Raw genomic sequence first — 15,675 nt, forward strand, 5'->3', positions numbered from 1 at the left:
GATTAGGCCCCCACCCCCTCAGCGCCCCCCCCCCCCCTCCCTCCTTTCCGCCTCTGCGCATGTTCACACACGCACGTCCACGCACACAGAAGACAAATTCACTCCATGCTGTTGGAAATGAATTTGAAATGACTGACACATACAACAAAAACCTGATTTTAAATCCTTCCCGTCTCTCTATTTTGTATGGTCACATTCGTTAACGCATGCGCAGTCGCATTTATTCATTGACACGCACTATTTGGGGAACGGTGGTAATTCTATAATTGTATTTTTTTTTCTTTGGTCACAAATTTGCATAGATATGTCTGATTGATGGATTGACAAATTGCCAGCTGGATGATAGATGTAAGGGATGAATAGGCGGATGGATGATCGTAGATACAGTTTAATGGCTTAATAGAGACAGCCAGTCTGTGAAAATGTTGCCTTGTTTCTTGCCTTGTGTAGTGTACAGGGTTATAATAATTGTTATTTCATTTTGACTTTTACTTCGTAAATTTAGTTCATTTTAATTTGTTTGTTAGTTTTTGTTTAGGTTTTATTTTTTGTAAAACATTTCATGTTAGTTGTAAGTAGCTTTAATATTATTATGTATTTTTTTAATCTGACAAGTGCAAGATTTTTCAAAAAAGTCATTAAGTATAATATAATAAAGTCAAGTCAACTACACTCCTCAAACGACATTTTCGCTATAAACATAGATGTAGTTGATTTTATACTAATATAAAAAAAGATGATCGTTATTTTTTCAAAGCATTTTCATAAAAAATATTTTCTGAACGAAAAATGTTTTGTTTTTTCTTTTTTAGTTTGTTTCACTACTTTAACAACCTTGTAGTGTCTTGCTATGTACTCGAGCTGCTGACGTTTATGATTTGTATGGGCGCCTCAGCTGCTTCAGTCCATCAAAATGGGGGTTGGGAGGGCTTTAAGAGGCTGACACACCCACCCCCCCAGCAGGATACACATCTTTCCCCGTCGCCTCATTTGTAGCCATGTTATGAAAAAAAGGGAAATAAAATGTTCCGGTGTGGTGCTGATGTTAAATCAGCTGACTAATAATCACTACATCTCTCCATCCACTTCAAATTATGAGATTCCACAAGAAAGGCTGGGAGGTTAATACTTGTGTGCATGACTTGCTTAAAATCCTCTTTTTGGGGACGAGCCAGCCACAGCCTCCTTTTGAGGAAACACCCTCAAGCACAGCCTCCTACGTTGTGCTTGAGGGTGTTTCCTCTTTTATTGCCATGTTCCCCCCTGATTTTGGCAAAAATCCACGCAAAGCGATGTAACAGGCGGGCCGATGGGAGGAATCGAGAGGGCGTCTCATGTGGAGTGGCAGCTGACAACTGGAGGCTAATGTGACAGGTGCAGCCCAGGAGAGCAACAGCACGGGAAGATGAGGTGCAGGCCCGCTGCGAAGATTCATGGCCGTTTTGTCACTTTGCTCTATGTAGCATCACCGGGGTATGCCTGGACACAATTGGGGGGCTCGTTACAGCAGCCATCATAAATACATCCATCCATCCATCCATTTTCTGTTCCGCTTTATCCTCACTAGGGTTGCTGGAGCCTATCCCAGCCGTCTTCGGGCAGTAGGCAGAGGACACCCTGAACCGGTTGCCAGCGAATTGCAGGGCACACAGAGACGAACAACCATCTATGCTCACACACACACATAGGGACAATTTTGAGTGTTCAATCAACCTGCCATGCATGTTTTTGGAATGTGGGAGGAAACCGGATTACCCGGAGAAAACCACGCAGGCCTGGGAAGAACATGCAAACTCCACACAGGGAGGCCGGAGCTGGAATAGAACCTCTGCATTTTGAGATTGATGTGCTAACCACTGCCATCATAAATTGGTTGTAAAATGGGAAGGCCACATCACTGGTAATGGTTGTGTTTAATTACGCGCCTGGTGTAGGGTTACATAAAGTTCTCAAAAAAAAAAGTTGTCCTCAAAAATCAACTGTCATTTTTTTTTCACGATGGTCCACTTAGGTCATATTCGGCTGTGGCGGGCCTTAGTTGGACAATCGGGAACGAGACACTCGAGCATAGCCTAACATATTCCAAGTCAAACAGCATCGGTCATCAAAAGAAACACTCACTTTAGGCTAGATTTATTTACAAATTTTGCCAGTGTGCTAGCATTTAGAGTACATCCAGATAAAGGTTAAGGCTTTTTATTTATTTTGGCGTCCTGTAATAATTAGCAAGTATGTCAGTAATGTTAGCCATGTCTGTGTTTCCACTATGTCGACAACTGCCTTTGGGTCTCTCTTCCAAGCAGTTTACTCCACGGAGCATCTTCTTTTTGACTGACACTTCATACTTTGAAATCATGTCTGTAGAGAAGAAGGCTAAAATCGTCATTCAAACCATTTCCCCTTTTTTCTCAATTGGTCAAAAGACATAAACACGTTTGTTTGCCAGTAGTGCCATTGGAGCACGCTTTCGATTTTGCCACTTGGAAGAATGTGTAACATCATGCTGAATTGTTGTATCGATGTTATTTCAGATTATTTTTTTAGGTAATTTTAAATCATCACCTCGGTTGTTAGCCCCAAATGGGTTCTGTCATGATTCGGTTTAGGGACCAACAGGTGGCACTGTAGGGCTCCCCCGGCAGCTGCACACCTGTTGGTCATAGGTAATTAGGGCTTTAAAGGACTCCCAGCCCGAACACTCAGTGTCGGCTCATTGTTTGCTCTTGCTACTGTCATGTTTGTTTGTTGCTGTTTGCTTGCAACTCTCATGTTTGTTTCTGTCATGGTTCTGTTCCTGTTAGTTTTTTGCCACAGTCATGGTTTTGTTTTGCTACTTTGGATTAGTTTTGGTTGTTAGCACTTTGTTTGTTTTGGATTCAGTTTTCTCTGTTTTATTAAATATAATTCGTCAAGTACACCCTGCTCCTCCCTCCTGCCTGCTTTTTTTGTCCACCACCACCACCACGCAACGTGACAGGTTCGAAGAGCTCTGTTTGTTGCCGATAACTGGTTGCTGTGCAACTGAGTCACTCCCGAAGATACATGGAGTACCGCAGGGTTCTATTCTTGAACTCTTATCATTTGGTCTGCTCATGCTGCAAGTTGTCAATGTTTTTTGTTGTATATGTCCCAGATTTTTGCTTCATACACGGTAGCTCATGTGATTGTGCATTACGATGTCTCCTCAAGATAATACATAGATTTATCATAGGATCGGTTCCCCATAGTTCAATCAGTTGTAAACTATTGAAATTCTAATCAAACATGAAGTCAAAGACCCCCTCGAGATTTCATGGTGTTTTTTTGTGGTGTTGGTAATACAAAGTCTTTCTGTTCTTTTTTCTTTTCATGTCATCTGCGCTTCCAATCTTGAGCTTGAGGGTCTAATGAAAGAAGCCAATGAAGGATTTCTGCTTCATTTGGTATTTATGCTGGACTAACAGTGCGGCCATGTGACAGACTCAGACGTTGACTTGCAAACGCTGAAGCCGATTTTGGATTATGTGTCAATAAGAACAATAGTTTGTTGTGTTTGCGACAAAACAACTGCATCAGTTTCCAGAGAGAGACACCAGGATGAAAGGCAGGATGTTTTAAATATGACAGGATGCAGGTGTCCAAAATTAGCAGGAAGAGAGTCTAATTTTAAACACACGCGCGCGCACACACACACACACACACACACACACATGTTTTGACTCAAACAAGTTATTTTCTTCCAGGGTAACAGCTTCAGTTTCATTTCTGTCTGGCTTCCAAGCAATCCTCCCTGTTCTTCTTCTGGTTAGTTGGGCAGCACAGCCCTCTGTCCCACCTTACCTTACCTTTGTCAGTATCGTGAAGAGAATTGGTGTATGTACTTTTTTTGTGTTTGTTTTGGACAGTGGGGTCAAATGTGCCTTATGAAGTCTGCCTAGCAACATGCAACCGTGACACAATTGTCAAAAAGTTTCAGAGCAATTCTAATATACTTATTCATGATAGTTGCCTATAACTAAAGTAGGCTGTTAATCATTAGCATAGCACACAATCTATTCAGTTTGAAATTAAAATTAGTTGTCTTTATGAATGCGTTTATTTCTTCTTTCTAGTTATCCGATTTATCTAGCCATGGAGATATCCATCCATCCATCCATCTATCTGCTAAAGAGCAAGCCATTGTTGCTAATAGCTAGCTAGCATCTTGCATTTTGTCATCAGAAAATGCTTTGTAGAACCTTCTGTTCATACTCTAAAACAATGGAGCTCAACTAAAACTCGGAAGCTAATCTGAGCCTTATCAACAAGGACGGCCTAAAGCCTCCGGCTGTTGCTTACCTATTCTGTGGTCATGACCTTTCAAGTAGCCTAACCTGACAGATGGCTGGCACATATGAAAGGTCACCTATTCTCAATTTTTCTAAAATCATTACATAAAATGGCCAAAACACTTCAACAAAGAGCACTCCCACCAGTGATCTCACACAGACATGCACGCAGGTCTTACTTTGGCTCCTCAGTCACGGTCCATAGCTGATTCTCCTTGATTCGGTGAGTCTGATTAGGGTCCGCATGTGAGCTGTTCATGTTTCTCAAATGGCTCTAAACAGGATTTAACCCTTGCCGGGTGAGGGTGAGGTCAGTCGAATAAAGGCAGATTGAAGGCGTTACCTTCCTCCTCTGTCACCCAAACACCGTGACCATACATTGAAAGTGACTTATTGTTCTTTAAGCTCCAAAGGCCTCGAGGACTAGTTGATGTCCATGGTCAGAGGTGAATCGGAAGGCTTTTTTTTCCATCAGCAGAGGACAGCAAATATCAGACCCAAATTGCTGGCGATGTCATCGTCCAGTAAACTGCAGTAGTAGTCATGAGCTACATTTTAGGAGCTGCAACATACTTTTTATTTTCACTTGAGTATTTTTCATTAGAAGACATGCTAGTTGAAATTTTAGCAAAAGGTATTTATAATTGCATGTACAATCTCCGTAACAGAGAATTGTCTCACATGATTCCCATTTCGCCAATCTAACGACTAGTGACGTTTGATGTGTGATAAAATATTGAGAATACAAAACATACCATGTGAAAATCAATCTGTACATTTACTTCACACAAATGCACTCATAAACATGTGCTATATACCTTTAAAAAAATCAAATAGCTTTGTTTTTCCAATTAGCCTTGTTCACCTGTGCATGCTAATTAGCCAGTGTTAGCATTCTACGGCTCAAATCTGGTTGGCCTCCATTGTTTTCCAACTGGCGCGTTCGCAAAAACCCTGTGAGAATGCTGACTTGAAGCATTTGATTCAATCCCCTCGCCTGCTTTCAGCGAGCGTGTCTGGAATTACAGCAATGGGGTTATGTAAAAGTCTGCAGCCTGCATCTCTCTCCCTCTCTCTCTCTTTCTCTCTCTCTGCATCACGCCAGACCTTGACCTCAAGCTCTCAAGTGTTGCCTCCATCCTCGTTGCACAATTGCCCAAATGGAAACTGACATGAGGTACAGATTGACATGGGGGTGTGTGACTATTTTTAGGGGGGAGGGGGGGGCAATCACATTGTTAGCCCCCGTATGGAATCAGACACCACGCAGACAGATAATCCCCCACAAAGAGTCTGTTTTGAGGCTGTGTGCATACGTGTTCTGCATATATTTAGCACACGTGAGGATTTGGGGTCACAGCATGGGGATGGATTACTGATTTAGTAGGACAGGAGCCAGATTTTACCCTCACGAGCGGCACACTTTCACCTCCATGGATGACATCATCATCATCATCAGCTCCAGTACAGCGCAACGGCCAATACGTGCTACACTAGCCATGATCGGAACTCAGTTTACTAATAAAATTTATTTACTAAATAAAATGCCATTAGAACTGTAGTAGTGTGTAATGTCCGGAGCTGGAGTCATTTTGTCTGCGTGTGAGCGTCTGAGTGTCAAGTATGGGCTAATAGCAGCTCCCATTTTTGGGGCCTTCAATTTTCTTTCAAATGAGAATGTAAAGAAATCAACTGGTTTTACAAAGTGTAGCGATGAGTGACGTCGGGAGTTGGAGCAGGTTAGCTAATTTGTTTCTGTGTATCGGGGCGAGTTGTGCCCTACAGCAATTTCTAAACAAAAATTGCAATTAAAAAAAAAATATAAAACTAACTAACCATAAAATTATCCATAAGTAGGGGCACAAAACATTTAAGTCAAAACCATCGAGATGTGTAACATGCAAAGTGAAGTTGTTTTTTTACTTGATTCATTATCGTTTTGTTTGGTGGTATTATAGATGTCGTGATTCCATTTTTGTGTGTTTCCAGCAGGTGGCAGTGGAGGGTTTCTCCTCCAGTGTGTTCACCTGCTACAAATTTGATTATCATGATTAAGCCTTGTATTTAAGGACTGCCAAGATTGCATGTCTCTTGTCGGATTATTGACCTTGTTGCTGCTGTTGCTCAAGTGTCTTTTTCTCGATCTCGTCATTGTAGCTTTTGCCTCTTGTTCCTCGGTAGTAAGTATTATTATTTTGTTTTTGCTCTTGTTTTTGTTTCGTGCAATTGGACTGGAGTCATTTCACTTGTTTTCTCGGATTAACTATTTTTTTGCCTTTCGCAAGCACTTTTTGTTAATGTATTGGTTGTCCTGGTTCTAGTTGACCAGAGATTTCTGTTTATACTTTATCGGTGCGCTTTTGTTATTCAATAAATATTTTTGTTAAGGATTTTTGTTTTGTGTCTACATTTTTTTACGTTTATAAACCTCAAGAATCCTTAAATGTTTTTAGGATTTGTTGTGCATTTGGAACAAATCACTTCTCTTTGACATCTTTTCTCCAGAAAATGATTTTGAAAGCGAACTCCAAAGTCAATGGAACATATTGCGTTCCACTTCGGATGTTTTCGCTGTCGAGGCGTTCCGATTCACGCGCTGCAGAGTGACATGAAGTGCTTTCTTCTTCCTGGGAGGTTGGTATATAATCACCCTCCCGCTAATGTCTCCATGCAAAGGCTTTTCATTCACGTCTAACAGAATGCAGTTCCATCAGTCCACATGCCATGATCCAATTCTTTCCACGTCAACATCTTTCACCGAGGCCTTTCTTTGCAGTCACATCTCATTTGTGCCATCTACACTCATTTGTTGACTCCAAGGTAACAGTTTGTAACCTTTTGAGAGCTAAAAGGTAAAGGCCAGGGTGTGCATTTATTCCTGTTGACTTGGACCTCCTGGCGTCTAATCTAAAGTTAGCAGTCTTGAATTTGGGGTTTAAATTGGACCGGAAAATTGTTGCTGTCATCAAATCCCTCTTTTTTTTTTCTTAGGCTGTTGGCTAAAGTAAAGACAAGAGTACTTGGAAGCAGTAACCATGCCTTCGTTACATCTTGACTTGATTGCTGTAGTTTACTATATTTTGGAGTCAGCCAGTCCTCCCTCAAGCATCTCCAGTTGGTCCAAAATGCTGCTGCTCGCCTCCTAACTGGAGCGCCTAGGAGAGAGCACATAACTCCAAGTCTGGCCTTGCTTCATCCAAGAGTTCGTTTTACTCTTTTATTTGTTTAACATGGTCTCGCTCCACCTTACCTCTCTGAGCGCCTCAGGTCAGCAGTCCAGATGCTCCTGGAGGTACAGAGTCAACCCCGCCCCTTTTGGAATGACCTCCCATTAAATGATAGGCAAAAGCCCACCACCCACTCCCAGGTCCATTTTTAAAACTCTTCTTAAATCACATTTTTATTTTTTGACTGTTAACTCAACAAGAGTCTCAGCATTGTTTTCATGTTTTATTGTTTACTGTCTGTTATTTATTAACAGTCTTTGTTTTTATATGTATTTTTTTTTCTCTCTAAGTACAGCACTTTGTGCGCAGCCACGGCGGTTGTTAAAGCGTTCCATAAATGAGGTTGAGGTATTCTAGTTGCCTATGACCATTTGTGGCATCGGCAAGATGACAAATCGAATGTTAGCGTAAGATTTGAGGTGACGAGACCTATCCGGTGACGTACATGCTATATGCCTTCCTAAATGTTGCGCAGTCCAGTAAATGTTTAACGATGACATGAACGAAGCCAGCAAGAGGAAAGTGGCGTTGCAGATGTACGGAAGGAAAGTACTTCTCTAATAAATCTGCAGTGAAACGAGAGAGTGAAGGAGCAGGCCCATTTTTGGGCTTAAGGAGCGATCTCCTAGGCGAGAGCCATGGCAACAGCCGCCGTGGGCCCTCAGCATTCAACGCTGTCCTTTTCAAAATTGGCAGGTCAGGTTTTTTTGTTTTTAACTTGTCTTGCGTTCCGTGTCGCTCCCATTCTTCCATTCCCTTGCATTGCCCCATGTGACATGATCACCAAAGGGGAGGGAGGCTGTGAGAAGACTGCCGAGTGGGAGTCTGTGGGAAAATGTTGCCAAAGAACACAGGAGCGAGGGCAGTTTATTCAAATGCAGCCCATAAAAGACAGACTCTGGGGGAAAGCATGAATTAGTCTTGAGCGCCGGTTTTGTTGTGTAAGATACGTGTATAAGCTTATGTTAAATTATTATTTTCACTTTATTTTTGAGCATTATATTCTTTTGTGTTACAGTTACCTAGGTTATATACTGTTTAATAATTGCTTAAACAAGTTTATGTTGATATTGTCTGATTGGTTATGGAAACCAGGAAGTGTTTGTGTTACCGGAAGTAGGCGTGTTCTCCTTCGTTCGTTCGTTCGGAGGTGCAGACGTGGGAAAATAAAAAAAGTTGCCTTCAAAGGATTCCATCGCTCCTTTTGCCCATTCTTAAAGTAGAGCTATCCACTACAAAACTACGAACCCCTCAATTTACATACGTATACATCCAATATCATCTGCTTGGCTAGATACAATTTTTGTGAGTAATTGAAATTTGAAATCTATTATAGAATTTAAGTAAAACAATGTCATCTATTAAGTAGTTTTTAATTTTGAGAAATGTACTGGAAATGAAAACAGCATTTCTGATATTTCAACATGTACACAAATCAAAACGAAATCACTTTTGGTTTACTTGAGGGATGAAATGCAATTCCAAGCAAAACAAATTATACTTAAAAAAAAATTTCAAAAATATGTCTAGAGATTTACTTGAAATTACATGTTGGAAGCTATTTCAAATATTTCCACAAAGGGGAAAAAACAGACTGGGGGATCACGTGTAGTTTATTTGCGGTCTGATGAATGCATGCATGTGAAAGGACGTTGTGTCTAACAGGACACTTTCAAAGCGGTTTCATGCAGACGGAGTCAGTGCATCACGTGGACGTTTACTTTACTGGAGCGCCACCTTGTGGATAAACAATGTAAGTCTGCATACAGCTAATATAGCAAAGGTTGAGGTTAATGTGTTTAAATGTTGAATAAAGTCACCCAAGTGAACAGGTTCGAAACATGGATCGTGAAGCCACTACAGCGAGTTCATGAGCGACTGAATCCAGCCCAGATGGCGCGAGACTTTCTGAAAGACGAACCCTTTGCTGCACTCGGCCCCCGGCGGCTGGCTGACCACGCCGGTGAGGAAGAACACCCCCCTGTAAACAGTGAGCAGGGGGCTTCCGGAGCTCACGCTGCAGTCGGCGTTGGCCCGGGCGGCCGTGCAGCCCATCTTGTTACTCATCAGATTGGGATACGTCTCCAGGCACTGAGGCAGACCTTTGTACGCCAGCTGGTTGAGGGTGAGCTGACCCTGGAAGGACGTTGCCCCCGCCTCGGGGTCTTTCCAGCCCGTGACGGTGGCGGGGAGCTCGCCAGACGTCAGGATGTGGTCCGCAAAGTCTCTCTCGGGGATGCAGGCGGCCGACACTTCCCTCTTGAAGATGATGCGGTCGCGCAGCTCCATCACGGCCAGGTCGTTGTCGGGGCGACCCGGCACGTAGCGGGGATGCGTGTGGGTTACTTTCACGTAAAGCGTCTGCTCGCCATCCTCGGAGGTGACCTTACGCTTACCTGGACGAAGAGATGCACCGAACCCAATCTGTGTCGTGTAAAAGCCGCTTTCAAATTGTGACTGTTTACTTTCAGCGCTTGTGTGTACTGACCCACAGCCACTTGGAAGGAGGTGTACTTGCTGGCACACTGCGCTGAGGTCAGCACCAGGTTCTCCTTGAGAATGACTCCGCTGCAGAAACCTTCCGACTGGGAGCTCTTGAGAAGGGCCTGCGAGCCAAATCGACACAGTACGTTTTCGAGACAATGAAATGATACAAAATTGAGCCCGCTGTTTGTATGAAATAAGGGATGCAACTAACAATTATTTTATTAACCCTATAATGTTATTCGTATCATATTTGATACATGCAGTTTCATTATGTAACTCGTTCTTTATAGTACATGAAATCATCTGTATCAAATTTGTTACTGCAGGTTTAAAATATGAGTTTCCCCAAATTTTCAGTTTCTGATGTAATCTACATAATGCTTATAAATGTGATCCAACAAATATCTAAAACAAAATAATATGGCAAAAATATTTTTGTGGATTTTGTTATAAGGGTTAATAATGAACATCTCAGTTCCCAAAAGTCAGATTTTTCTGGCTATTCCTTGATGGTCAGGCATTAAAGGGTAAAGATGTCGATGAATTGCGTTTGGTCCATAACATGTCAGAAAATAGGCAAAGGCGTTGATCATTTTTTTTCAAAGCAAAAGCAAATGCCTTATTTTGATTCAATCAAAGATAACACTGCCCCGGGGGCAAAAACAAAATACTTTAATGGTTTCTGAGTAATTTGGGAACGCTGAGTTCAAAAATGACATCTGTTTCTGTGAATTTCTGAGATGTCAATATTTTAGGGAACTAACATTTTACGACATGTTCCTACAAGTAATGTTTGTGTTTTGATGTCCCCCTATTTTTGCATTTGTTTACTGCTAATAGTGGGGTTTTTTTTGTTTTTTGTTTTCAAAATAATAAACCCAACTTGAGCAAAGATGAAAAAAACAACAACAAAACAATCTGCTCACAATCCATAGCTGCCTTGCAAGTGGGTCAGGAATACAAGCCGGCATTTTTTCATGTGCATGTGTGTGAGTTTTGCTACCTGCCAGGGACACTCCCCAGAGTTGCAGGCAATTCCCTGAAAGTTGCTGCGGACGATGGTGGACTGTCTGTTCTCCCACTGGCTCAGACTGTGGACCTTCCCGCATGGATAACTGACTGACGAGGAGAAGAAGGTGCGTGCGTGTGTTTCGTTCTTCCCTTAATGCCGGCATTGTCACGACTGAGGTAATGTGAACGTGCGTACCTGCGGGCTCGCACTTGTTTCTGTCCGTTCGATGGAGCTTCCACCCTCGTGCGCAGGAACACTCGTAGGAGGTGTAGCCCGGTTTACAGAACTGGGAGCAGCCCTTCTCCTTCTCCAGGGTGCACATGGTTTGGTCTGAAGTGAGGACAAACACATGAGTTGTCGCGAGATTAAGTACGCTTGGGGAATCATCCAGTTTGTCTGGACAATAATATATATTTTAATCCATCCATCCATTTTTTTTCACATAAGTGCTAGTTTACAAAATCATATTTCCAATTGCCAACATGGCAATTTGGTGCGTATATGTAGTGACTGTTCCGATTTATTGAGTATCCGGAAAATATTACCGTATTGGCCCGAATATAAGACGGCCCTGATTATAAGACGACCCCCTCTTTTTCAAGACTCAAGTTTGAAAAAAAGACTTTTTGAACACCAAATTAATTTTTATACAGAAAATGATTACAGTACATCTGAAACAAATGACAAACAACTAATGACTAACAATATATTTGAGAGAAAAAACATGTTATTTTGCCTCATTCAAATCTTAATATCTGAACATCTAAATATGTAAACTAAAGTGCAATCACATTCGTAAACGAATGGCTTCTGGTTTTTGAAATGTAAATGACATCATAACTTCTCCTCAGCTGCCGGTTAACCTAGCCGATCTTCGACCCACTTTTCTCCAGATTGTCGCTACGTTTCTCCATTTTCTGTTATCTCTTTGATTATTTTCTTCTCTTTTCTTTCTTACCGCTATTTTTTATTTTTCTTATTTGTGCTACCGCTATTTTTATTTTTATTCTTCGTGGCAGGAGTTCACTTTCGCTCCAATGGTATCTGGCGCCATCTAGCGTCGTGAATGGGTATAATATCTAGACCCTGAATATAAGACGACCCCCACTTTTTCAGTCTTATTTCAATGCAAAAAACACCGTCTTATATTCGGGTCAATACGGTATTAGGAGTAGTTGCTGTGGGGTGGGGGGGAAGGGAAATTATTTTTGGGAAAAATGTCATTTACCGAAGACGGAAATAGGACAAATATGTGAGATATTATTGCATATTCTCCTCGTGCCTGCGTGGGTTTTCTCCGGGTACTCCGGTCTCCTCCCACATTCCAAAACCATGCATGGCAGGCTGACTGAACACTCCAAATTGTCCCTAGGTGTGAGTGTGAGTGCGGATGGTTATTCGTCTCTGTGTGCCCTGCGATTGGCTGGCAACCAGTTCAGGGTGTCCCCCCACCTACTGCCTGAAGACGGCTGGGATAGTCTCCAGCATCACCCGCGACCCTTGTGAGGATAAAGCGGATCGGAAAATGGACGACTGGATTATTTCAAGGCCCTATGGCCCAGCCCGTTAAAGAAGTGAAGTAGAAATGTAAATGGCTCACCGGTCTCGCAGTGGACCCCCGAGAAGCCCGCCTTGCAGACGCAGTCGTAGCCCCCCACGCTGTCGGAGCACAGGGCGCCGTTCTTACAGGGATTCTCCGCGCACTGGTCTCCATCTTAAGGTACACGAAAAAGTACCAGCGTCACACGGGAGGTGGCAAAATTCCCACAATTTTTGCACCAGGAATTGACAAGGTCACCTCCAAATATCGATAGTTATAGCTGAATACGATACCTTTCCTGTCCTCCTTCCAGTGTGGAATATTTACAGAATTCGGAATTTTATACCGGGAACGTACCACCCTGTAGCAACCCGTTTCACACGAAAGCAAGTGCAGCAACTTACCGATGTAGACGGACCAAAAGATGTCCTGGAAGAGAAGGTGAAGGTGATGAGTGAACGCATGAAGAATTCGATGAGGGAGCGCGAGGATCTCACCGTGCGGTACGAGTCCTGGAAGTGTTTGCGGGCCTCCTCGTAGGTGCACACCCTCTCCATGCAGGCCTGCTCCAGCGTGGACGGCTGCTGGACGGTGCCGTCGACGCTCCTCTTCTGACGCGAGATCATCGAGCTGGCCTCCTGCTTGTCCAAGAACACTGGAGGACGAGGACGAGGAAGCGCGAGAGTGTTACATCAAAACTGGGCTTCGCTCAGCACACCTTCTGAGCTCACTTCCTGTTTCCTATTGCTGGGTTCTTTGATGGCTTAAGGACATCCCCCTTATTGTCTAATTCATACTAAGCTGAGGATTTGGACAATATGAAGTCAAACAATAGCTCAAGATGAGGCTTGATTTTTAAAATAGTTGTTAAAGCAGTTTATTATTTAAGGCTAAATAATACCAAATAAACAACAATAATTGATTTGTAAAGAGTAATGGGGGAAGAAATTTGTTTGGAAGACACTTTAATGCAAAATGCATTCATCCATTTTCTGGACCGCTTTACCCTCACAAGGTTCGCGGGGCTTGCTGGAGCCTATCCCAGCTGTCTTCGGGCAGTAGGTGGGGGACACCCTGAACTGCTTGCCAGCCAATCGCAGGGCACACAGAGAAGGAAAACCATCCGCGCTCACACTCACACCAATGGACAATTTTGACTGTCTAATTGGCCTGCCATGCATGTTTTTGGAATGTGGGAGGAAACCGGAGTACCCGGAGAAAACCCACATAGGCACGGGGAGAACAGGTAAGCTCCACACAGGAAGGCCGGAGCTGGAATTGAACCCGGTACCTCTGCACTGTGACAGTCGACGCGCTAACTACTGACACACTGGGCCGCCATGCAAAATGCTATTTTAGCGAATTATTTGGTTAATGAATGGAATAATAAGCCCTGCTCGAAAGCAGTGTATCTGTCATGACAAGAACTTGGCAACGTGACACGCTCCTCCTGTTGCCGCTCTCCTCACCTGTTTGCGGGGGGCTCTGCAAGGCGGCCACGGCTGCCGCCAGAAGCCACACAAGGGCACCAATTGGGGTGGAGGAGTGCATGGTGACGCCGGAGTCCTACAAATGACACAGCACAAAAAAGTACTTGATGCTGCTTGCAGAAAGTTCATCTTCAGAATGGACCTAAAACGCACTGCAACACAGATTGATTTGACCTTCTGTAAACTTCACATTGTCCAACTGCAGTGGCACTTTCTGGGATGTGCACCCAACATCTCAATGTTGCTGTACTTTTGACACAACTTGCCACTCTAGCAAGAAGCAAATGGCAAAGTTCACATTCACATTTTTTTAGACTTCCAAGGACATCCACTTTTCTGCTCTTCCAGTCTCTTTCTGATCACATTCGAAGCTCAGTGCCTGGGAACATCCTGTTTGAGGTAATTTTGATCAATTACGCTGTTCAACATCATTTATCGTGACGACGTTTCAGAAACAGTCCTGTTGCTGAACCCAACCATACAATTTATAACAATGAATAAATATATTACGCATTTTTATTATTACTATTATAAAAACCTTAAGTCATAGATTTTTAAAAAACAGGCCAAGATTTGGAATCAGCGCAAAAAAAAAAATCTATGGAAGTTTACTTGCATCGCTGATTAAAATATTAGTAAAAAAAATATGCTTAACCGTGTTAATACAGCAATAAATAACACAAAATATTTCAAAACTGTGAGATATAAAAGAAACACTGTTTCTTAAAACGAAGAGCAGAAATACATACATCTCATTTTAGTTCGGTGGATGTCAACAAACTCAAATCGTGCTTTTATGTTATGTTTTGAATATATACAGTATGACGTATTAATTTATACATGCATAGTCACATGCAATTATAAAAGTACCACAATCATTTTATTTTGGGGGGGTTGACATTCAATAAGCGTTCCGTAATTAGCGTTCCGAAATAAAGTACCTACATATCATGAATGTCCTAAATCAATAAAAACAACAATTCTTGTCCATTCGATGTGACAGTGCAATTTTCTAACAGCTGCCATGTTGCCAGCAGGCCCGTTTGTTGACTTGCTGCCCACGACGCCCTTCCTCCATCTCCGTGTGCGTCCACACAAGGCCGACATAACACCAAAAGTCATCTTGCACTAATAATTCCGGGAATTGCTGCTTAGCCTTTAGCATTAGCTCGTACGAACAACGTTTGAAGATCAGCTGGCGCAAACAAACGAGAGGGGTAAAAAAAAACAACCCATCTCCTCAGTACCTTGACATCACATTCGGGGAGTCGACCTGTCACGACTCACCTCGTGCAACCCAAAAACAAATGGGCTGAGTTTTGGAAGCTGTCGGTTCCGAACACACAGCACCGGGCCGAAGATTGGGGCCTGCGTCGGAAAATCTCCAACCACAATAACAACACGACTATGGCAAGCGCAGATGATACCACACAGATTCACGTTTATTTTGAAAAGCAATGCAGGCCGTTTTTCAAAATAAACGCCGGTGGCCGCTAAGCGTCGAGTACGGACCTCGGATCGCCGTACAGCACCCTTAAAAATTAACGCGGCTTTGCGTGGATTGATCAGATCCGCTTGCCATCGCCCCTGTCGCCTCCTCCGCAGTCGAACT

The 15,675-nt window shown here is 42.9% G+C and overlaps 1 protein-coding gene across 2 annotated transcripts; it reads right to left on the bottom strand.

Annotated features, from left to right (window-relative positions):
- Nucleotides 1-9,129: 9,129 nt before the first annotated feature.
- On the bottom strand, nt 9,130-15,675 carry proza (protein Z, vitamin K-dependent plasma glycoprotein a). Of its 2 annotated transcripts, none has more exons than XM_086133753.1 (9): nt 15,351-15,675; nt 14,043-14,139; nt 13,071-13,228; nt 12,978-13,002; nt 12,634-12,747; nt 11,229-11,363; nt 11,025-11,140; nt 10,023-10,140; nt 9,130-9,930 (listed from the first exon to the last, which is right to left on the bottom strand). In XM_086133753.1, the coding sequence occupies exons 2-9, from the start codon at nt 14,122-14,124 to the stop codon at nt 9,392-9,394; spliced, it is 1,287 nt and encodes a 428-aa protein (XP_085989879.1). In that variant the 5' UTR covers nt 14,125-14,139; nt 15,351-15,675; the 3' UTR covers nt 9,130-9,391. The 2 variants fall into 2 exon arrangements, with proteins under 2 accessions (XP_085989879.1, XP_085989880.1); XM_086133754.1 differs by having other exon boundaries at nt 15,311-15,675.

The sequence above is a fragment of the Hippocampus guttulatus genome, chromosome 16 (genome assembly GCF_054856545.1).
Source record: "Hippocampus guttulatus isolate MCC_2025c chromosome 16, RoL_Hgut_1.0, whole genome shotgun sequence".
Lineage (NCBI taxonomy): Eukaryota > Metazoa > Chordata > Actinopteri > Syngnathiformes > Syngnathidae > Hippocampus > Hippocampus guttulatus.

Coding starts and splice junctions, on each gene's coding strand:
- proza (XM_086133753.1), bottom strand. CDS start 14,124: ATGCACTCCTCCACCCCAATTGGTGCCCTTGTGTGGCTTCTGGCGGCA. Junction 12,748..12,977: donor CTTTTGGTCCGTCTACATCG/GTAAGTTGCTGC, acceptor GTGTACCTTAAG/ATGGAGACCAGTGCGCGGAG. Junction 11,364..12,633: donor GGGGGTCCACTGCGAGACCG/GTGAGCCATTTA, acceptor TCCTCACTTCAG/ACCAAACCATGTGCACCCTG.